This window comes from Nematostella vectensis, chromosome 7, assembly GCF_932526225.1.
Source record: "Nematostella vectensis chromosome 7, jaNemVect1.1, whole genome shotgun sequence".
In the NCBI taxonomy this organism is placed as follows: domain Eukaryota; kingdom Metazoa; phylum Cnidaria; class Anthozoa; order Actiniaria; family Edwardsiidae; genus Nematostella; species Nematostella vectensis.
The window spans coordinates 9,954,074-9,977,263 of NC_064040.1; the positions used below are offsets into that span (position 1 = coordinate 9,954,074).

At 42.0% G+C, this 23,190-nt stretch overlaps 1 protein-coding gene and 1 long non-coding RNA gene across 2 annotated transcripts in view; one reads left to right on the top strand and one right to left on the bottom strand.

Moving 5' to 3' along the window:
* Positions 1–451: 451 nt before the first annotated feature.
* The window catches only part of LOC5518929 (ATP-binding cassette sub-family C member 10), a 32,177-nt gene continuing 9,438 nt past the window's right edge, over positions 452–23,190 (top strand). The window contains exons 1-21 of the mRNA XM_032363682.2: positions 452–1,842; positions 2,723–2,812; positions 3,504–3,608; positions 3,966–4,082; positions 4,352–4,477; positions 4,636–4,721; positions 4,797–4,938; positions 14,095–14,272; positions 14,701–14,864; positions 15,202–15,294; positions 15,792–15,836; positions 15,968–16,072; positions 17,295–17,402; positions 18,194–18,644; positions 18,935–19,149; positions 19,588–19,710; positions 20,047–20,082; positions 20,899–21,071; positions 21,362–21,522; positions 22,174–22,287; positions 22,594–22,751. Of these exons, the coding sequence (XP_032219573.2) occupies positions 670–1,842; positions 2,723–2,812; positions 3,504–3,608; positions 3,966–4,082; positions 4,352–4,477; positions 4,636–4,721; positions 4,797–4,938; positions 14,095–14,272; positions 14,701–14,864; positions 15,202–15,294; positions 15,792–15,836; positions 15,968–16,072; positions 17,295–17,402; positions 18,194–18,644; positions 18,935–19,149; positions 19,588–19,710; positions 20,047–20,082; positions 20,899–21,071; positions 21,362–21,522; positions 22,174–22,287; positions 22,594–22,751 (3,963 nt within the window). The 5' untranslated portion in view covers positions 452–669. The remainder of the gene's footprint in view (positions 1,843–2,722; positions 2,813–3,503; positions 3,609–3,965; positions 4,083–4,351; positions 4,478–4,635; positions 4,722–4,796; positions 4,939–14,094; positions 14,273–14,700; positions 14,865–15,201; positions 15,295–15,791; positions 15,837–15,967; positions 16,073–17,294; positions 17,403–18,193; positions 18,645–18,934; positions 19,150–19,587; positions 19,711–20,046; positions 20,083–20,898; positions 21,072–21,361; positions 21,523–22,173; positions 22,288–22,593; positions 22,752–23,190) is intronic.
* LOC116602307 lies at positions 4,886–22,692 on the bottom strand. Its single transcript, XR_007312204.1, has 6 exons — positions 22,581–22,692; positions 20,133–22,292; positions 15,337–15,565; positions 14,875–14,966; positions 14,673–14,766; positions 4,886–4,954 (listed from the first exon to the last, which is right to left on the bottom strand). It is a non-coding gene; the product is annotated as an uncharacterized LOC116602307 (long non-coding RNA).

Consider the following 23,190-nt stretch of genomic DNA (forward strand, 5'->3'; position numbering starts at 1 on the left):
CTAGGTTTCTAGCTCTGTCAGTTCATACGCGAGTGGGTGGGTGGACGACGTGTCAAATGTCCATTTTACCATTTATTTAAAGGGAACGAAATATAACCACAAAGTCTTAAACGCCCACAATGGAACTTTCAATTGAAGAAAACAATCTCCCTTTATGAATTGCAGAGGGAAAAGAAAAGGGGCGGAGGGCTACATTTCATGTCAATTTTGTGCCAACTTGAGCGATGTGTCCATGATCCCCAATTTATTTCGGGCCCAAGACAGAACAATCCTGTTGCCCTATCAGCTGCCAAATTGGCTAAATACCACCATAATAACTAGATTACCCAGGTTTTGTAAATGTAAACAGACGTGCGCATTTTACGTTGGTTGTAGTCGAGTGTTTCTTGCGCCCACACAAGGCTGCTGAGCTAGCTGAGCGTTAACGTGGCGCGGGTTACCTGTGCTCCTACGCAATCATTTTTTGGGCTGTCTGTGTACTGGCACAAATATGGCGGCTTTGTTGAATGTTGTACGTTGTCCGGTCCCCGGATAAGAAAGATGTTTTTATGTATGAACCGCTCGTATGACTCGGCGCCAAGAGAATAACTCTACTGCCACCAATGCTGAATTGAGGTCTTCGCGTTTTGTAAAGATACTGTTTGATTGAAGTTCTTGGTGCACGATAAAATGCAATCATTCAGCGAATTTTGCGGGGAAAAGAATACAACTTTTGTGGTGTGGAATACTACTGGAAAAGACTTTGGCCAATGTTTTGAAAACTTAGCACTAGTTAGCCCGCTGAATAGTCTCCTCCTTTGCACAAGTATTTATTTTATTATAAGGACACCTCGAGTCTCGCTGATCACTCATCTTCCATTGTTGGCCAAACTCAGTTTGCCTTTGTCGTGTCTGATTTCGCTCGAAGCATTAATCGAATGTATTTGCACCGCACTTCTAGATAGTTACCATCCTCCCGCTTTGCTACTGGCCGATGGACTTATTTGCATTGCCTGGACCGTCAATACCATTGCCATCTGGAAACTACAAAATTTTTTCTTACCTGGGCATCGCTTACCCCTTCCACAAGATTTGGCAACGGTCGTCGCATTTGTGGCATCACTGTTCCAAGTTTATTCTGTTTCTTTGTCCTTACATCATGAACAGTCATTCAATGACAAAAACTTGAGTGCAAAAGATTATGGCGTCATCATTAGGTCCTTATTGCAGTTGGTCTATTTGGTGTTACGAGTTCCCTGCAGATCTTTACAGTTCACTAATGCAAATAATAAGTACACATCTTTTGGTCAAATCCAAGGTGATGCACAATCAAGTGAGCGACAATCATTACTAAGATCTATATCTAATCAAACATTTTATAGCAGTACTCAGTGTGTTTCGGATGACCTTGGGATAGCCGAAGATGGTGCTAATTGCATTTCTAAACTATCATTCTGGTGGGTGCGTGGGTTGATGAATAAGGGTGCCAAAGGTCACCTGCAAAATGCAGAGGATTTATTCCTCTTGCCAAAGAGCTTACAGACTGTTCACTTGAGGCAAAAGTTTCTAAAGGAATTTTACTGCTCTAAATCGCCAGCTCCTGAGGCCCAAAGCAAACGAAGGACAACAAGTAGTGAAACATCTGGGTTTAGTGACAGTGGGGAAATTGATGTTGGATTCAGTGGCAATGATGAAGTCTTTGAGCAAGGAACAATAGTAAAAAGAACTCTGTTGGGGGGTCTTCACTATGCATTTGGTCTACAGTATTTTTCTCTTGGGATTCTCAAGCTGTTTTGTGACTGCCTTGGGTTTTCTGGGCCTCTGTTACTGCATGCTCTTGTCTCCTTCATGGAAAATAAAACGGTATGCTTTGTTATCAAAGTCACACACTTTGTGAAAGTAAAATGGTTAGAATTCCTTTGCCAAATTCTAAAGGAATTCATTCCTCAAACTAATTTCATTGAAAGCTTTTTTAGAATGTAAAAATAACAGATTTTGGTGATAATGGCAAAAAATATAATATTATTATTGTGATGACAATGATAATGATAATGATAAATATGAATGTGATGATGATGATGATAATGATGATTTTGGTGATGATAATGCCTTAGATGATGTTGATGATAATACCTTAGACAATGTTGATGATAATGCCTTAGATGATGTTGATGATAATGCCTTGATGATATTGATGATAATTCCTTAGATAATGTTGATGATAATGCCTTGATGATGTTGATGATAATGCCTTGATGCTGTTGATGATAGTGCCTTGATGCTGTTGATGATAATGCCTTGATGATGTTGATGATAATGCCTTGATGATGTTGATGATAATGCCTTAGATGATGTTGATGATAATGCCTTAGATGATGTTGATGATAAATCCTTAGATGATATTGATGATAATGCCTTGATGCTGTTGATGATAATGCCTTGATGCTGTTGATGATAATGCCTTGATGATGTTGATGATAATGCCTTAGATGATGATGATGATAATGCCTTAGTTGATGTTGATGATAATGCCTTAGATGATGTTGATGATAATGCCTTGATGATGTTGATGATAATGTATTAGATGATGTTGATGATAAGTTGATAATATATAAAAATATTGTCAATGATGACAAATTGATGAAATATGGGATTGGTGTCAATGATGAAAACTTCATAATATTGATATTCATGTCAATGATAACAATTTGATAATGAGCTGAAACTTTGTGTTCATTTATAGGAGCCTGTTATTCACGGATACTACTACGCTATGGGTGTACTTGTTTCTGCCTTGCTGACAGCTCTCACCAACTGTCATTTTACTTATTGGGTTAGTTAGCCTCTCTCATTTGATTATCTTATCAGTGTAAACCAAATTGTAGTGCTTCAGTAAGTTGGTGTCAAGAGCATGGCCAGGATTTGCCGAAAGGGGTGCACAGTCTTTTATTCATTTATTTATTAGCTTCTTTTGTGCGAAACACACAAAAGGGCGGGGCCCCAAATTAAGTGTGCTTGTACTTGCATACATTGTATATGGCATAGACATATAGAAGAAAAGAAAAAAGAACATGTAATAGAAAAAAATATATATAACATTGGAAATATAAGTATTGTAAAACTATGTAAGGCCTATGCAGCAGTTAGTAGCATCAGCTGATAGCGGTTAGGATATTGTGGAAGGGAGCGTTAGTACAACAGTCGTAAATATCATTGAAAAAATGTAGCATTTGATTATTTTTCAATAAGTAAAATCCTCTTTTTAGGTGAAACGGGGTGAACATTCCCCTTGCACCCCCTAGCAATGCATAAGGGTGTGTTACACATGTTATTTCCCCATATGCCCCCCCCCCCCCACACACACACACACCTAGCCATGCACTTGTGTGTTGTGCATAGTGCTTAAATGCTGAATAAATATTTGATAATTCTATCACTTTTTCATAATTAACTGTCATAGAAAATGTTAGACCTGAATGATGGTACTGATATCATTATTTTCTTTACTGCTGTTCTGGATATAGGTGCATAAAATCAGCTACAAAATCAGAGCAGCCATCATAACGACAGTCTACCACAAGACCCTGGCTGTCAGCACCACTTCACTTGGCAAGTTTTCATCTGGAGAGGTATCATTTATGTGTAAAATGATTTCCTGTCCATGTTCCAGTCAGACAAAGCCTACATGTGCTACCCCTTTTTTCTTTTTATGAGCGACAGGTGTACTGTATACTACTTTATACAACTTACAATCCTCGGGCCTCTCTGCAGGCAATTCTATGATCAAAAAATGCTCAGAGTAAAAAAAAATCTCTGAAAGCCAGAGACAGTGATTTTGCATTTCTCTCTTTTTCATTCTTCAAAAGAGAAATGCCAGCAGAGGAGGGTAGGGCCTGAATGAAGCACAAACTTCCTATACTTCAGCCTATATTCCATCCGTTTTAGGTGTCTGAATTGCTGGTGTACTGAACTTGTTTTTATTTCAGGTGCTAAACTTCATGAGCACAGATACCGACCGGGTTGTTAACTTTGCTAATAGCTTCCATCAATTCTGGAGTCTGCCATTTCAAATTGCAGTTTCGCTTTACTTACTTTACCAGCAGGTATGGTTTTGGCATCACGTGTCAATATTGTACTTCAGATATGGGAATCTCACTGAACTAGAAGTGTGCCTAGTATTGGTTGGTGAATGTTTAAAATACAACAGTCTTCCCCGATTTCTGAATGGATAGTTACCCTTAAGACACCACTTTTTGTGCCAGCTTGAGCACTGTGTTTCCATTTTTAGAATAAGCCTGGAATTTCATGATTTTAGGCTGACAGGTTTTTTGTATATGCAGGTGTCTTACTGTTGTTTATTTTGTCGACCTAGGTTGGCTTGGCATTCCTAGCAGGACTGGGATTTGCTCTTCTTCTTATTCCCTTGAATCGATGGCTAGCCATCAAGATTCAGAAGTATAGCACAGAGATGATGACTCAAAAGGACAGCAGAGTTAAGGTGGGGACAATCACACTATTTCCTTCAAGTTTTGAGACCCATGCAATTCTAAAATAAATAGGAGGGCTCCTGAGGGGTAATCTGTTTATTATTGGCTGGGTGCAGTTATACTCTTACAAGTCCAATTTTGTAACTGTGTGGTGTTGTCGTTGTTGTAGATAATGAATGAGATTCTATATGGCATACGGGTCATCAAGTTCTACGCATGGGAAAATAATTTCAAGAATAAAGTCAACACATTCAGGTAAATGAGTTGTTCCACCGCAGAGCTAATTACTGATTAGGCTTGCAAAAACATGTAATGAAAGGTGTGTTGCAGGAATGCAGAGTTGAAGAGCTTAAAGGGGCGCAAGTATCTAGATGCGTGGTGTGTTTACTTCTGGGCAACAACCCCTATAATCATCTCAATCCTTACCTTCACGACATACGTTCTGATGGGAAACCAGCTCACAGCTGCAAAGGTGTGATTTAGAAAACCTATAGAAGGTCAAACCTTATTCTCAGCCGCCTTATCTACACCCATATCATCCTCACCCACCCTATCTACACCGATATCATCCTCAGCCACCTTATCTACACCCATATCATCCTCAGTCACCTTATCTACACCCATATTATTCTCACCCACCTTATCTACACCCATATCATCCTCATCCACCTTATCGACACCCATATCATCCTTATCCACCTCATCTACACCCATATCATCCTCAGCCGCCTTATTTGCACCCATATCATCCTCACCCACCTTATCTTTACCCATATCATCCTCACCCACCTTATTGACACCCATATCATCCTCAGTCACCTTATCTACACCCATATCATCCTCAGCCACCTTATCTACACCCATTTCATCCTCAGCCACCTTATCTACACCCATATCATCCTCAGCTACCTTATCTACACCCATATCATCTGCAGCCACCCAATCTACATCCATATCATCCTCAGCCACCTTATCTACAGCAATATCATCCTCAGCCACCTTATCTACACCCTTATCATCCTCACCCACCTTATCTACACCCGTATCATCCTCAGCCACCTTATCTACACCCATATCATCCTCAGTCACCTTATCTACACCCATATCATCCTCAGCCACCTTATCTATACCCATATCATCCTCAGCCACCTTATCTACCCCCATATCATCCTCAGCTACCTTATCTATACCCATATCATCCTCAGCTACTTTATCTACACCAATATCATCCTCAGACACCTTATCTACACCCATATTATGCTCACCCACCTTATCTACACCCATATCATCCTTATCCACCTCATCTACACCCATATCATCCTCAGCCGCCTTATTTGCACCCATATCATCCTCACCCACCTTATCTTTACCCATATCATCCTCACCCACCTTATTGACACCCATATCATCCTCAGTCACCTTATCTACACCCATATCATCCTCAGCCAACCTTATCTACACCCATATCATCCTCACCCACCTTATCTACACCCATATCATCCTCAGCCAACCTTATCTACACCCATATCATCCTCACCCACCTTATCTACACCCATATCATCCTCACCCACCTTATTGACACCCATATCATCCTCAGTCACCTTATCTACACCCATAGCATCCTCACCCACATTATCTACACCCATATCATCCTCATCCACCTTATCGACACCCATATCATCCTTATCCACCTCATCTACACCCATATCATCCTCAGCCGCCTTATTTGCACCCATATCATCCTCACCCACCTTATCTTTACCCATATCATCCTCACCCACCTTATTGACACCCATATCATCCTCAGCCAACCTTATCTACACCCATATCATCCTCACCCACCTTATCTTTACCCATATCATCCTCACCCACCTTATTGACACCCATATCATCCTCAGTCACCTTATCTACACCCATATCATCCTCAGCCAACCTTATCTACACCCATATCATCCTCACCCACCTTATCTACAACCATATCATCCTCAGCCAACCTTATCTACACCCATATCATCCTCAGTCACCTTATCTACACCCATATCATCCTCAGCCAACCTTATCTACACCCATATCATCCTCAGCCACCTTATCTACACCCATATCATCCTCACCCACCTTATCTACACCCATATCATTCTCACCCACCTTATCTACACCCATATCATCCTCAGCCACCTTATCTACACCCATATCATCCTCAGTCACCTTATCTACACCCATATCATCCTCAGCCACCTTATCTACCCTCATATCATCCTCAGTCACCTTATCTACACCCATATCATCCTCAGCCACCTTATCTACACCCACATCATTCTCACCCACCTTATCTACACCCACATCATTCTCACCCACCTTATCTACAACCATGTCATCCTCAGCCACCTTATCTATTACCATATAATCCCCAGCCACCTTATCTACACCCATATCATCCTCAGTCACCTTATCTACACCCATATCATTCTCACCCACCTTATCTACAACCATATCATCCTCAGCCACCTTATCTACACCCATATCATCCTCAGCCACTTTATCTACACCCATATCATCCTCAGTCACCTTATCTACACCCATATCATCCTCAGCCACCTTATCTACACCCATATCATCCTCAGCCACCTTATCTTTACCCATATCATCCTCACCCACCTTATCTACAACCATATCATCCTCACCCCCCTTATCTACACCCATATCATTCTCACCCACCTTATCTACACCCATATCATCCTCAGACACCTTATCTACACCCATATCATCCTCAGCTACCTTATCTACACCCATATCATCCTCAGTCACCTTATCTACACCCATATCATCCTCAGCCAACCTTGTCTACACCCATATCATCCTCAGCCACCTTATGTACACCCATATTATGCTCACCCACCTTATCTACATCCATATCATCCTCAGCCACCTTATCTTTACCCATATAATCCTCAGTCACCTTATCTACACCCATATCATCCTCACCCACCTTATCTACACCCATATCATCCTCACCCACCTTACCTACACCCATATCATCCTCAGCTACCTTATTTACACCCATATCATCCTCACCCACCTTATCTACACCTATATCATCCTCAGTCACCTTATCTACACCCATATCATCCTCACCCACCTTATCTACACCCATATCATCCTCACCCACCTTATCTACACCCATATCATCCTCACCCACCTTATCTACACCCATATCATCCTCAGCCGCCTTATCTACACCCATATCATCCTCACCCACCCTATCTACACCGATATCATCCTCAGCCACCTTATCTACACCCATATCATCCTCAGTCACCTTATCTACACCCATATCATCTGCAGCCACCCAATCTACATCCATATCATCCTCAGCCACCTTATCTACAGCAATATCATCCTCAGCCACCTTATCTACACCCTTATCATACTCACCCACCTTATCTACACCCGTATCATCCTCACCCACCTTATCTACACCCATATCATCCTCAGTCACCTTATCTACACCCATATAATCCTCAGTCAACTTATATACAGCCATATCATCCTCAGCTACCTTATCTATACCCATATCATCCTCAGCTACTTTATCTACACCAATATCATCCTCAGACACCTTATCTACACCCATATTATGCTCACCCACCTTATCTACACCCATATCATCCTCATCCACCTTATCGACACCCATATCATCCTTATCCACCTCATCTACACCCATATCATCCTCAGCCGCCTTATTTGCACCCATATCATCCTCACCCACCTTATCTTTACCCATATCATCCTCACCCACCTTATTGACACCCATATCATCCTCAGTCACCTTATCTACACCCATATCATCCTCAGCCAACCTTATCTACACCCATATCATCCTCACCCACCTTATCTACACCCATATCTACAACCATATGGCAATGTCTGCAGCATTTGAAGAACACTGCAACCGGACCAGATCTCATCCCATCTTGGATATGGAAAGAACACGCAGAAATATTTACATCAATCATCTGCAAGATTTGGAACTGGTCTCTTGAATCAAGTGTTTGGCCGTCGTCATGGAAACGTGCCCATGTAACCCCCCTACCTAAAGTGGATGTACCAAAGGGCAAGACCGAGTACAGAGGAATCAACATTACGCCTGTTATTGCCCGAGCTTTCGAAAAAGCTGTTTATAACATTCACGTGCGAGAAACCGTAGAAGAACTTCTGAGTTCCACTCAGTTTGCATATAGAACTGGCGGGAGTTGCACAGACGCGCTACTATGCATGCAGCACTCGGTCTACGGCTATCTAGATAGTCCGGAATGCAAAGCCGTCAGATTGTTTGCGATGGACTTTTCCAAAGCGTTCGATAGCGTAAAACACGTAAATTTGTCATGTAAGCTTAAACAATTACCATTAAGTCCCTTTATTGTTAATTGGTATCTGAGTTTTTTGGCTAGCCGCCAACAGCGCGTGGTATACAATGGGTTTGAGTGTCATTGGAAATGTGTAAATCGAGGTACAACGCAGGGCAGCGTTAGTGGCCCGTATCTTTTTAACATATTTATCAATGATTTAGAAATCAATTTATGTAATCAGCCCGCTCTGTTTAAATATGCTGACGACTCAAATATTGTTATTCCTGTCTGGGCCAATGGCGAATGTCGCACGGACTTAGTAGATTTGTTTTTAACTTGGACAAAGGACAATGGCATGGTATGTAATTCATCTAAATGCAAAGAGCTAGTTTTCCACAAGAAAGGGTGTAATCAGAATATCGAGTTAGTGAACAACATTCCGCAATGTACGGTATTACCGATTCTAGGGATTACCTTTCAGTCTAACGGCAAATACAGTGAACATGTGCGTTCCAAGTTAACAAAGGCAAATAAGTGTCTTTACATTTTAAGATCTTTAAGAAAGGAAGGAATTTGTCAAGAAGAACTCGATCACCTCTTTAAGTCTATTGTCCTTCCTAATTTCACTTATGGCTTGTCCGTTTTTGGTGCCTCAGACTCGGATCTCACAAACATACAGAACTTCCTAGAGAGATGCTTTAAAAGGAAATACATTTCAAACATTGTAAACATCCGTAAACTTCTAGAGGAGGCAGATAAGAAGATTTATCGTACTCGCTTAGATCAACCTGAATATCCACTGAGCAAAATCCTGCCTAAGAAAAAAGACCAAAAATACAACCTCAGAAAAAGAAATGTGATTTATCCTAGGGTTCACTCAGAGCGATTCAAAAATACTTTTGTCAATAGGCTTGTCTTTAAATATAGTGACATATAATTGATGTAGCGCATTTACTTATAATCGGTTTCTCCTACATTTTGTAAACTTAGACATGTTGATTTATCTAAGGCAATAAAGATTATTATTATTATTATTATTATTATATCATCCTCACCCACCTTATCTACACCCATATCATCCTCACCCACCTTATTGACACCCATATCATCCTCAGTCACCTTATCTACACCCATAGCATCCTCAGCCAACCTTATCTACACCCATATCATCCTCACCCACCTTATCTACACCCATATCATCCTCAGCCAACCTTATCTACACCCATATCATCCTCACCCACCTTATCTACACCCATATCATCCTCACCCACCTTATCTACACCCATATCATCCTCAGCCAACCTTATCTACACCCATATCATCCTCACCCACCTTATTGACACCCATATCATCCTCACCCACCTTATCTACACCCATATCATCCTCACCCACCTTATTGACACCCATATCATCCTCAGTCACCTTATCTACACCCATATCATCCTCAGCCAACCTTATCTACACCCATATCATCCTCACCCACCTTATCTTTACCCATATCATCCTCACCCACCTTATTGACACCCATATCATCCTCAGTCACCTTATCTACACCCATATCATCCTCAGCCAACCTTATCTACACCCATATCATCCTCACCCACCTTATCTACAACCATATCATCCTCAGCCAACCTTATCTACACCCATATCATCCTCAGTCACCTTATCTTTACCCATATCATCCTCAGTCACCTTATCTACACCCATATCATCCTCAACCACCTTATCTACACCCATATCATCCTCACCCACCTTATCTACACCCATATCATTCTCACCCACCTTATCTCCACCCATATCATCCTCAGCCACCTTATCTACACCCATATCATCCTCAGTCACCTTATCTACACCCATATCATCCTCAGTCACCTTATCTACACCCATAGCATCCTCAGCCAACCTTATCTACACCCATATCATCCTCACCCACCTTATCTACACCCATATCATCCTCAGCCAACCTTATCTACACCCATATCATCCTCACCCACCTTATCTACACCCATATCATCCTCACCCACCTTATCTACACCCATATCATCCTCAGCCAACCTTATCTACACCCATATCATCCTCACCCACCTTATTGACACCCATATCATCCTCACCCACCTTATCTACACCCATATCATCCTCACCCACCTTATTGACACCCATATCATCCTCAGTCACCTTATCTACACCCATATCATCCTCAGCCAACCTTATCTACACCCATATCATCCTCAGTCACCTTATCTTTACCCATATCATCCTCACCCACCTTATTGACACCCATATCATCCTCAGTCACCTTATCTACACCCATATCATCCTCAGCCAACCTTATCTACACCCATATCATCCTCACCCACCTTATCTACAACCATATCATCCTCAGCCAACCTTATCTACACCCATATCATCCTCAGTCACCTTATCTTTACCCATATCATCCTCAGTCACCTTATCTACACCCATATCATCCTCAACCACCTTATCTACACCCATATCATCCTCACCCACCTTATCTACACCCATATCATTCTCACCCACCTTATCTCCACCCATATCATCCTCAGCCACCTTATCTACACCCATATCATCCTCAGTCACCTTATCTACACCCATATCATCCTCAGCCACCTTATCTACCCCCATATCATCCTCAGTCACCTTATCTACACCCATATCATCCTCAGCCACCTTATCTACACCCACATCATTCTCACCCACCTTATCTACACCCATATTATGCTCACCCACCTTATCTACATCCATATCATCCTCACCCACCTTATCTACACCCATATCATCCTCACCCACCTTATCTACACCCATATCACCCTCACCCACCTTATCTACACCCATATCATCCTCACCCACCTTATCTACACCCGTATCATCCTCACCCACCTTATCTACACCCATATCATCCTCACCCACCTTATCTACACCCATATCATCCTCACCCACCTTATCTACAGCAATATCATCCTCAGTCACCTTATCTACACCCATATCATCCTCAGCCACCTTATCTACACCCACATCATCCTCAGCCACCTTATCTACACCCATATCATTCTCACCCACCTTATCTACAACCATATCATCCTCAGCCACCTTATCTACACCCATATCATTCTCAGCCACCTTATCTACACCCATATCATCCTCAGTCACCTTATCTACAACCATATCATCCTCGCCCACCTTATCTACACCCATATCATCCTCAGCCAACCTTGTCTACACCCATATCATCCTCACCCACCTTATCTACAGCAATATCATCCTCAGTCACCTTATCTACACCCATATCATCCTCAGCCACCTTATCTACACCCACATCATCCTCAGCCACCTTATCTACACCCATATCATTCTCACCCACCTTATCTACAACCATATCATCCTCAGCCACCTTATCTACACCCATATCATTCTCAGCCACCTTATCTACACCCATATCATCCTCAGTCACCTTATCTACAACCATATCATCATCACCCACCTTATCTACACCCATATCATCCTCACCCACCTTATCTACACCCATATCATCCTCAGCCACCTTATCTACACCCATATAATCCTCACCCATCTTACCTACACCCATATCATCCTCACCCACCTTATCTACACCCATATCATCCTCACCCACCTTATCTACACCCACATCATTCTCACCCACCTTATCTACAACCATGTCATCCTCAGCCACCTTATCTATTACCATATAATCCTCAGCCACCTTATCTGCACCCATATCATCCTCACCCACCTTATCTACACCCATATCATCCTCACCCACCTTATCTACACCCATATCATCCTTACCCACCTTATCTACAGCAATATCATCCTCAGCCACCTTATCTACACCCACATCATCCTCAGCCACCTTATCTACACCCACATCATCCTCAGCCACCTTATCTACACCCGTATCATCCTCACCCACCTTATCTACACCCATATCATCTTCACCCACCTTATCTACACCCATATCATCCTCACCCACCTTGTCTACACCCATATCATCCTCAGCTACCTTATCTTTACCCATATCATCCTCATTCACCTTATCTACACCCATATCATCCTCACCCACCTTATCTACACCCATATCATCCTCACCCACCTTATCTACCCCCATATCATCCTCACCCACCTTATCTACACCCATATCATCCTCAGCCAACCTTATTTACATCCATATCATCCTCACCCACCTTATCTACACCCACATCATCCTCACCCACCTTATCTACACCCACATCATCCTCAGCCACCTTATCTACACCCGTATCATCCTCACCCACCTTATCTACACCCATATCATCTTCACCCACCTTATCTACACCCATATCATCCTCACCCACCTTGTCTACACCCATATCATCCTCAGCTACCTTATCTTTACCCATATCATCCTCATTCACCTTATCTACACCCATATCATCCTCACCCACCTTATCTACACCCATATCATCCTCACCCACCTTATCTACACCCATATCATCCTCACCCACCTTATCTACACCCATATCATCCTCAGCCAACCTTATTTACATCCATATCATCCTCACCCACCTTATCTACACCCACATCATCCTCACCCACCTTATCTACACCCATATCATCCTCAGTCACCCTATCTACACCCTTATCATCCTCACCCACCTTATCTACACCCATATCATCCTCAGTCACCTTATCTACACCCATATCATCCTCACCCTCCTTATCTACACCCATATCATCCTCAGCCACCTTATCTACACCCATATCATCCTCAGTCACCTTATCTACACCCATATCATCCTCAGCCACCTTATCTACACCCATATCATCCTTATCCACCTTATCTACACCCACATCATCCTCAGCCACCTTATCTACACCCATATCATCCTCACCCTCCTTATCTACACCCACATCATCCTCAGCCACCTTTTCTACACCCATATCATCCTCACCCTCCTTATCTACACCCATATCATCCTCAGCCGCCTTATCTACACCCATATTATCCTCAGCCGCCTTATCTACACCCATATCATCCTCAGTCACCTTATCTACACCCATATCTTCCTCAGCCACCTTATCTACACCCATATCATCCTCAGTCACCTTATCTACACCCATATTATGCTCACCCAGCTAATCTACACCCATAAAATCCTCAGCCACCTTATTTACACCCATCCTCAGCATACATAATACTCAATTATGCACAGCCTACATAATAATCAACAACCAATAAAAGTGTTGTTTTGTGTATTTTACAGGTTTTCACCAGTGTGGCGCTATTTCAAATGCTCATCACTCCTCTGAATGCCTTTCCCTGGGTCATTAATGGCATGATGGAGGCCTGGGTCTCAGTCAAGCGCCTCCAGGCTTTTCTCACTTTGGAAGAGCTAGACCCTGATAACTATTATATTGATATGTCAGCCCAAAGTAATGCAAGTAAGTCACTGTTTTCAAGCACATAGCCAGGATTTGCTGAGGAGGAAAGGGGGAGAGGGATGTGCAGCTGTAGGTGTTTTTGGATAATGTGTAATTTGTGTACTTAACTTAATTGTTAATAAACGATAAATCTGTTGTTTTAGGAGGTAATTCTTGGCCAAAATTCAATAACAAAAATAATATATTTGCTCATAGTTGGTTTGGCTGTTTGGCTATGAATGCCCTGTTTTGAAGTATAATGCCACGTTTGTAAAAGGTTATTTGAGTTTTTTCTGGATCTGCTTTGGAAAGCACTAGAGAATAATTAAAAGACACTAAAGCCCTGTACACAGCACCGACATCAGCCAGGCATGCTACCACCACTTCACTTTATAATATGATATAAACCTCATGAACATACCTGTCATATTGTTTCGTTTTTCGTTCAGCTGGTGATGCTGTCCAGATTGTTGATGGGCACTTTAGCTGGCGTTACAAGCCACCGCAACAGGAGGCTAAAGAAACAAAAGATGTTGAAAACTTACCAGAGATTGAGACCGAAGTAAAGTCAACAGTAGGATTGCTGAGTGGCCTTAACCTCTCAATTCGTAAGGTAAACCTACCGTGCATACATGCAGTTTTAATAACAATGCTTGCATAATATCTTTTCCATGGGTCCCCAGGGGGCTTGCCGACACCGATGGACACCTTGAACCTATCAAGCATGAACGTTGTCATTTCAAACTCGGCTCTGTCAGCGGTGAATTCCTGCTATGCTTCCTCATGCTTGAAACCATAAAGGTTTCCAGTTTTGTAAGCAATTCAAGGCAATTTTGATTTGCTTTTTTTTGCCTTGCAAGACTTCGCTGGCCTTAGCAGAATACAATAAAAATGGAAATAAGAACTATAGAAATGCTCATATTATTGTTGTATCTATGTTTAAATGTTAGGGTCAGTTGATTGGAGTGATAGGTGGAGTGGGTTCTGGTAAGAGCTCCTTGCTGTCTGCCTTGACGGCGGAAATGGACAAACTAACTGGCCAGGTGAGGCTAACAAGCAACTCTCGATAGAATGCTCTTTCTTACTTGATGGTCAGCCTGTGGTAAACCATATTTTGACTTGGTGATTATCCTGTGATAAAACCCAATTTTGACTTGATGGTCATCCGGTGGTACAACCTCATTTTGACTTGATGGTCATGCTGTGGTACAACCTCATTTTGACTTGATGGTCATGCTGTGGTACAACCTCATTTTGACTTGATGGTCATGCTGTGGTACAACCTCATTTTGACTTGATGGTCATGCTGATTTACTGTAACGAAATAGGTTAGTTGATGATACCCTACAAGTGATGGTCATCCTGTGCTTTGAGCACCTCCTAATGTGATGTTTCCCCCAAAGTGATTATCACCCCGTGCTGTAAGCAATTTCCTAGTGTGATAATACCCCAAATTGATGGTCACCCTGTGCTATAAGCAACTTCCTAGTTTGACGATACCCCAAAGTGATGGTCACCCTGTGTTCTGTATGTTTGGCAGGTATTCGTGGCTGGACTGGATGGTGGATTTGGACTTGTTGCTCAGGTATTTAAGCTATCTTGACATTACTACTACCGAAATATTATGAAATTGAAATTGAGTCGCATAGTAATTTTAAGCTAACAAAAGCCTGACCAGAAATGACCATGACTTGTTCTCAAACATGTGTATTGCAGGAGCCCTGGATTCAACATGCTACTGTGAAGGAGAATATTCTATTTGGCAAACCCTATGACGTGGACAAGTACAGTGACGTCATCAACGCATGCGCACTGAGAGAGGTACTATCACAAATCTACCACTCCAAACCAAGTAGTTTCTTATTAATAAAGCGATCATTCAAGGAAACCCTCAGTGACTGAACCATGTGCTGTTTTCACAGTCATATGTCGAACGTTATTCATTAACTCGCGTGATTAGGAATATAAGCGCTCAGGCTAATCAAAAATTTCCCTTCTTCTGTGATGAGTTTAAATGATTTGTTTACTAGTTAATGTGTTTGTTATCAACTACATTAAAGAAGCGTGATGGGCTGACGCGGAAGATGTTACTAGGTGTAAAAGTGACAAAAAAAACTCGAGTTTAAATGGTTTGTTTACTTGTTAATTTGTTGTGTTATCAATTACATTAGAGAAGCGTAATCGGCTGACGCGGAAAATGTTACTAGGTGGGGAAGTGACAAAAAACTTGCGTTTGATTATAGACCTCTCAGGCACACTTCTGTGGAACTAAAATGAAACAAAAACCTGACAAACTTATAAAATGCTAGAAAAAAGGTTGATTTTCAAAACATAAAAACTAAAGTTTTGATACCGATTTAATTAACGATTTTGATTACAATTACGAATAACGGTTTAGATTACAATAACGAATAGCGGTTTAGATTACAATAACAGATAACGTTTTAGATTACAATCAGTTGTTATTGCCGTTCAACCACAGAAGAAACTTTAAAGTAAGATTACTTTCTAGTGAAATACGACATAGTTTAAATGAGACACGCTTTAAAAGGTAAGGATGTGCTGATTGATATAAGATATATTTCAGTAATTTTGAAGTGCGGCTATTACTCCAACGGTTTCCCTTTTGGATACTTTTGTAGTGTCCTTCATACAAGTTTGTCTTGGTATATCTCTTGTTGGTGTTTGTAAGAGTTTAGCTTAATAAATATTAAAACAAATGAATATACTCAACAAATTGCTTGCCACTATAAAAAGAATGAGACATGGTTGGAATTTTAAATAAAAAAGATGGCGCAGGTGCAGTTTTTGAGAAAAAAACTGCCTGTTACATTTTATTTACCAATTTGCATGACATGATAGTTCTGTTATTCATGACGCTTATGATTTAGTGATTTGTATTTTATACAGTTTAATAATATTTGTTTCATATTTAAGTAAATCAATACAGGATTGAGGTTGTTTTTTGTATCATTAGTGCTTCGTTGGAGCATAAAAATGACTGGATGCTCTTATAGCATTGCTTCCAATCTGTTCCCTCTAGGATTTGAAAAGCCTTCCCGCAGGGGATGACACTGAGATCGGAGAAAACGGAGTCAACCTGAGCGGAGGACAGAAAGCACGAGTGGGCCTTGCACGAGCAGTATATCAGGTAACCAGTACTATCCTACTGGGGCCGGTTGCACAAAGCATGGATTAGTCTTATCCACCGGTTAAATCCTTATCGTGCGGATAAATGTTATTCGAGTCGCGTGATTTGGTTGCACAAAGCCCGAATAAAAGTTATCCTGCCGATAAAGTTATCCGGAAGAAAGAGGTCGGATAAAATCTTATCCACCGAATAAATGTAAAGAAAAAACAAAATGGTGTCTTGCTTTCTAATTTATTGTCAGAATTTAGATTAGTTTCAGACACAGTGAAAGTTAAAACACATGCAAACGACGAATTTTGCAGTTGGAAATTTCACAGTGAACTATGACCTTACATGCAGCTCTGGCAGGACTGGAATCAAACTATATTGCCCAGTCTGTCGAGAAATTTGACTCCCCAAAGACAGAAGGAGGTACACACTACCCCCTTTGATCATTCCATGATTAACTTGTATTTTGCCTCGATAAATTGTTTGTTTTTTAGCATTTTTAGTAGCTCTTTCAACGGTCGCCATTTTGTTTGAAGGAAAAACAACGCATGCTTTGCATATTTACCATGGAAACGGGAAGCCATTTAGTGGTAAATGACGACGATTCAGCGGATAGTTATCCAGCGTTCCATCCACGTTTTAAGCAACGCTATTTTGTCCGCCGGATAACTATCCGCTGGATAGGGATTTTTAACCGGTGAGTAGTGCCTATCCGGCGGATAAATTATCCAGGCTTTGTGCAACCGGCCCCTGACTGTCACATGAACAATGATGACATAAAAAGCTCGCCATGTCATTCCCAGGATAAGAGTATTTATCTATTGGATGACCCGCTGGCCGCCGTAGACGCACACGTGGCGGCTCACCTCTACAAGCATTGCATCACAGGACTCCTACGTCATAAGACCGTCATTCTTTGCACGCATCACACCAAGTTTCTTTCCGGCGCCGATCACGTGATCGTGATGAGCAACGGCACCGTCATGCACAGCGGGCCGCCTAGCGAGATCCTCAGCAGCGAGCGAATCTTGAGGCAAATATCGCGTGACGTATCACGTGAGCGTTCGCTGGACGGAAAGGAGGGAGGGGAGGATGGGGAAGAAAATGCTGATGAGCCAACTGGTGATGGGAGGCTGGTGGAAGAGGAGGCGAAGGATGTGGGCGCTGTCAGGCTGCACGTGTATGGTTCATACTGGCGTGCCATTGGTCATTGCTTAGCAACCAGTATACTGCTATCCCTCCTTTTAATGCAAGGTACTTGAGCACTATATTGCTTGCTCAGCTCAAATCCTTTAGACGTGATTTAGACATTACAGTATTTGTTTGTAAGTATTAAACAGGCACATAAGCATGTTTCTTGGTACCCTCGTGTCTTTTTTAAAGCTTCTAACACTAAAGAAAATGAAGCCTTATTTTAATTCCGATCTCCGAACTAATTTTGGCTTAAATAATCGGGAAACAGAAATATTGCCCTGACTCTCCCCCTCCAGTAAGTTAACGAACACTTTTGCTGCACTAAGTCTTTGTTTAAATTCCTCATTCAGGATCACGCACCATCGGTGATTGGTGGCTCGCATACTGGATATCCCACTCCAAAATCGATCACACAGATAACGCTACGACTATCACGCATCACGCTCATGAGAGCACGCATCCCGAGGCCCTCTACGCTGCGCCGTTGCTAAGGGGCGTAAACATCAAGAAGAATACTCTCAATTTCTATCTTGTTGTGTATGCAGGGATCGCTGTGGCGAACACGGTGAGGGAGTAGAGCGAGCGTTCATAGGGGGGGGGGGTGGAAAGGTAGCACAGTTGGCAATGTGTCTGTAGTACTCCTCTCACTACTAGGCTCTGGGACTCAAATTAAATTGATTTTGTTGGCTTCATGGATTGATATTTTAATTTCTACAGTCGAAGGTTTCTGAGCGACCGCTCGCGTAATGACCAGCTACGTTGACGATCACGATTTTTAGTTCCCAAGGGTGGTTGTTTACGAGAGCTTCGACTGTATAATTTTCCTTTCTCTACAAAAGCTATTTCGATCTTTTTTGTAATACGCGGTCAGACATGAGTCATCTTCGACCACGTTGTGCACTAGTAATTCAGCATTTCTGCTACTAGGATTATTAGCGCTCTTAACAACGCTCCAAATGTATCTCCTTTTTAAGGTCTCGGTTGTTGGTGTTATATATTTCAGGTGTTTACTCTGTTCCGCGCATTCCTGTTTGCTTATGGTGGTATCAAGGCTGCAAAGACCATACATCAGCGACTTCTCAGCAGCATCTTGGCTGCACCCATTTCCTTTTTCGACATTACGCCGGTAGGCCTAGAAACTACAGTGGTAACTCTATTTTGATCCCCTGACAAGAAACTACAGTGGTAACTCTGATTTATCTATCTGACACCTATGTGTCAACCCTCTATTAGACACCTACTTTCCCAGGGCTGTAAATATTGGCCACTCAATCACTGGGTTTTATAATTCTATGAATCGGAGAATCGGAGTGCAATTTTAACGGCATTTTTACCTCTTTTTAGTTTTTTTTTGCGAGCCTTTATCAAGCAGCCACTTGATTAGATTCCTAACATGGACACAGCTTGAGAAATGTTGTGTTAATTTGTCAGTTGGTAAATACATGTTGCTATTGTTTTTCAGATTGGAAGAATTATCAATAGATTCTCCTCTGACGTGGTAAGTGGGTGAATATCACTAGGCTGTTGTAAGTTGACAATAGTCATTACCTGCATGCTGAGCCCCAGCCCAGTGCACACAGGACCTGGGAATGTTTGCGACCATCTCATTGGCTGACTCCAAGATAAAGGGGATGTTTGCGACCATCTCATTGGCTGACTCCAAGACGGAAAAACTTTGCGACCATCTCATTGGCTGACTGCAAGATAAAGGGGATGTTTGCGACCATCTAATTGGCTGACTCCAAGACGGGAAATCTTTGCGACCATCTCATTGGCTGACTGCAAGATAAAGGGGATGTTTTCGACCATCTCATTGGCTGACTACAAGACAAGGGAAATATTTGCGACCATTTCATTAGATGACTACAAGATAAAAAGAATGTTTGTGACCATCTTATTGGCTGACTGCAAGACATAGGAAATGTTTGCAAACTACTATCCTCCAACATGTTCACAAACCTGGCCAATGGTGCTTATTGTTTTTGCAAGAGCAGCTGGAGCGGTTTGCACAGGGCCCTACTATCCTCCAACATGTTCACAAACCTGGCCAATGGTGCTTATTGTTTTTGCAAGAGCAGCTGGAGCGGTTTGCACAAGGCCCTATATTATCACCATTATTCATCAGTTGTATTAATACTTTGGATTGTGCTGACAGTGTAATGGTGTCACCTACGCATTGTCCTCATCATCTCCCTCTCTTCCTCATCAGTAGTTGTGCTATCATCTTTATAAATATCATTTTCACAAACAACACGACTTCCTGTTCTTCTCTTAATCTAATACCTCTAACCTTTAACCTTTCTCCCGTTTGTAGTACTCCATTGATGACAGCCTGCCCTTCATGCTCAACATTTTCCTGGCCCAGGCGTACTTTGTAGTAGCTTCTATGGTGATCACGTGTTATGGGCTTCCCTGGATGGCGCTGTTGGTGGCGCCTCTCATGATCATCTACTATTATCTACAGGGTTACTATAGGAAGACCTCCAGGTGACTAACTACGGATTGCTTGTGAGAAAGGCACGTGTCATCACGTGCAGGATTCAGGAATTTTAAAGGCAACATTGGGCGAGGTGTTGTCCCAAAGGGCAACAGTTGTTATATCTGTTTAGACGGACATTGAATTTTCATGTCCTATTTCGTTCTTTTTCATGTCTGGGTATTTGAAGTATTGTGTTGTCATGTTTTCACCCCATGTTTTCTCTTTGTCGAAGCATGCCATCTTTCTTGCCTACTTGTGTGTAGCTGATTGTTCTTACCTCTCTTTCTGTTGCTTGTAGAGAGTTAAAGCGTATTATTACCGTCACCGAGTCTCCCATATACGCGCACTTCTCCGAGACCCTAACAGGGCTAAGTACCATTCGTGCTCTGCGCCACACCCAAAGATTTCGCACTGAGAATGAAGAGCGCTTGGAGGTGAACCAACGAGCTAATTACTGTGGTAGGTGAAGAGCAGATGGGTTGCCGATGGGGGGGGGGGGGGGGATATGTGTGTCTATCACCGTAAATGTTTTAAAAAAAAATTGGGATCAGTTTGGCTATCATAGAGATGATAGAAGTTGTGTGGCTATCAATTTTTGTTATTGCTCTGTATAGAGATGGTGAAATAGGTGTGGCTATTAGTTTGTTATTGCTCTGTATAGAGTCGGTGGCGTATGTGTGGCTATCAGTTCTTTGTTATTGCTCTGTATAGAGATGGTGGCGTATTTGTGGCTATCAATTCTTTGTGATTTCCCTATATAGAGATGGTGGCGTATGTGTGGCTATCAATTCCTTGTGATTGCCCTATATAGAGATGGTGGCTTATGTGTGGCTATCAATTCTTTGTTTTTGCTTTGTATATAGATGGTGGCGTATGTGTGGCTATCAATTCTTTGTAATTGCCCTATATAGAGATGGTGGCTTATGTGTGGCTATCAATTCTTTGTTTTTGCTTTGTATAGAGATGGTGGCGTATGTGTGGCTATCAATTCCTTGTGATTGCCCTATATATAGATGGTGGCGTATGTGTGGCTATCAATTCGTTGTAATTGCCTATATAGAGATGGTGGCGTATGTGTGGCTATCAATTCTTTGTAATTGCCCTATATAGAGATGGTGGTGTATGTGTGGCTGGTGCTGCGTCTACAGGGCATTGGTGTCGCCATCAACGCGGGCGTGGCATTCCTTGCTGTGCTCGAACATCATTTCCACACAGTTGATCCAGGTAACCTGAAAAAGTCCATAGCCATTAAACAGCAAAAAGCTATCTTAATACAAGCAGGAAGCCCTTATGAATGCAAGTGTTATATGCTCTCTCCTTTCCTCTGCCTTATCGTACTTCTCATATTTTCTCCTGCAGGGCTTGGTGTACATGCCATATATTCCCTCCCTGTATCATAATGATGTTTTTTTCTTTCTTCAGGTGTCATAATGGGCTGGTCATTTATTACGTTTCCATTTTCCTACCACACTGACTCTCCTGTCTATAACACCCCTCCTCAAATACCATACTGATACCTCCATCTTTCAGGGCTTGTTGGGCTGGCCATGTCTTATGCTCTGTCAGTCACCCAGAGTATTGCCGACATGGTAAACTCTTTCGCTGAGACAGAGAAACAAATGGTCAGCGTCGAACGTGCCGAGCAGTACATTACCAGGATACCTGTGGAAAAGCCTGGTGGTTCGAAGGTTTGTCATGCTCATGTGTATCAGCTGATTCATGGTGACACTGGGTTGCTCTTATTGTCTACAGTTACGCCTCGCTAAATGTAATCTATTCACCTTGTTCGACGTCAATAGTAAAGAAATCTCGCCTGGGATATATTGGTGTAGCCATAGTAACCATACCAAAATAAAGTGGTACCTCTATTAGGCGGCCAACTATTCAATGGAGACCATCTATTAACCGACCACTTCCTAAATCCTGCAATATTGGTCACTCAAACATTATACGCCTATAAAAGTACAGGCATTTTCCAGCTCCAAACGTATTTTAACTGTTACGATCTTTCTGTTAAAATCTCTTTAACAGAGCTCGGAGTTTTTTTGGCAAAAAAAAGATAAGAGTGAAGATGGAGATAGATATGTGATGTAAAACGAGTATATAATTAACAAATGTAAATTGTGC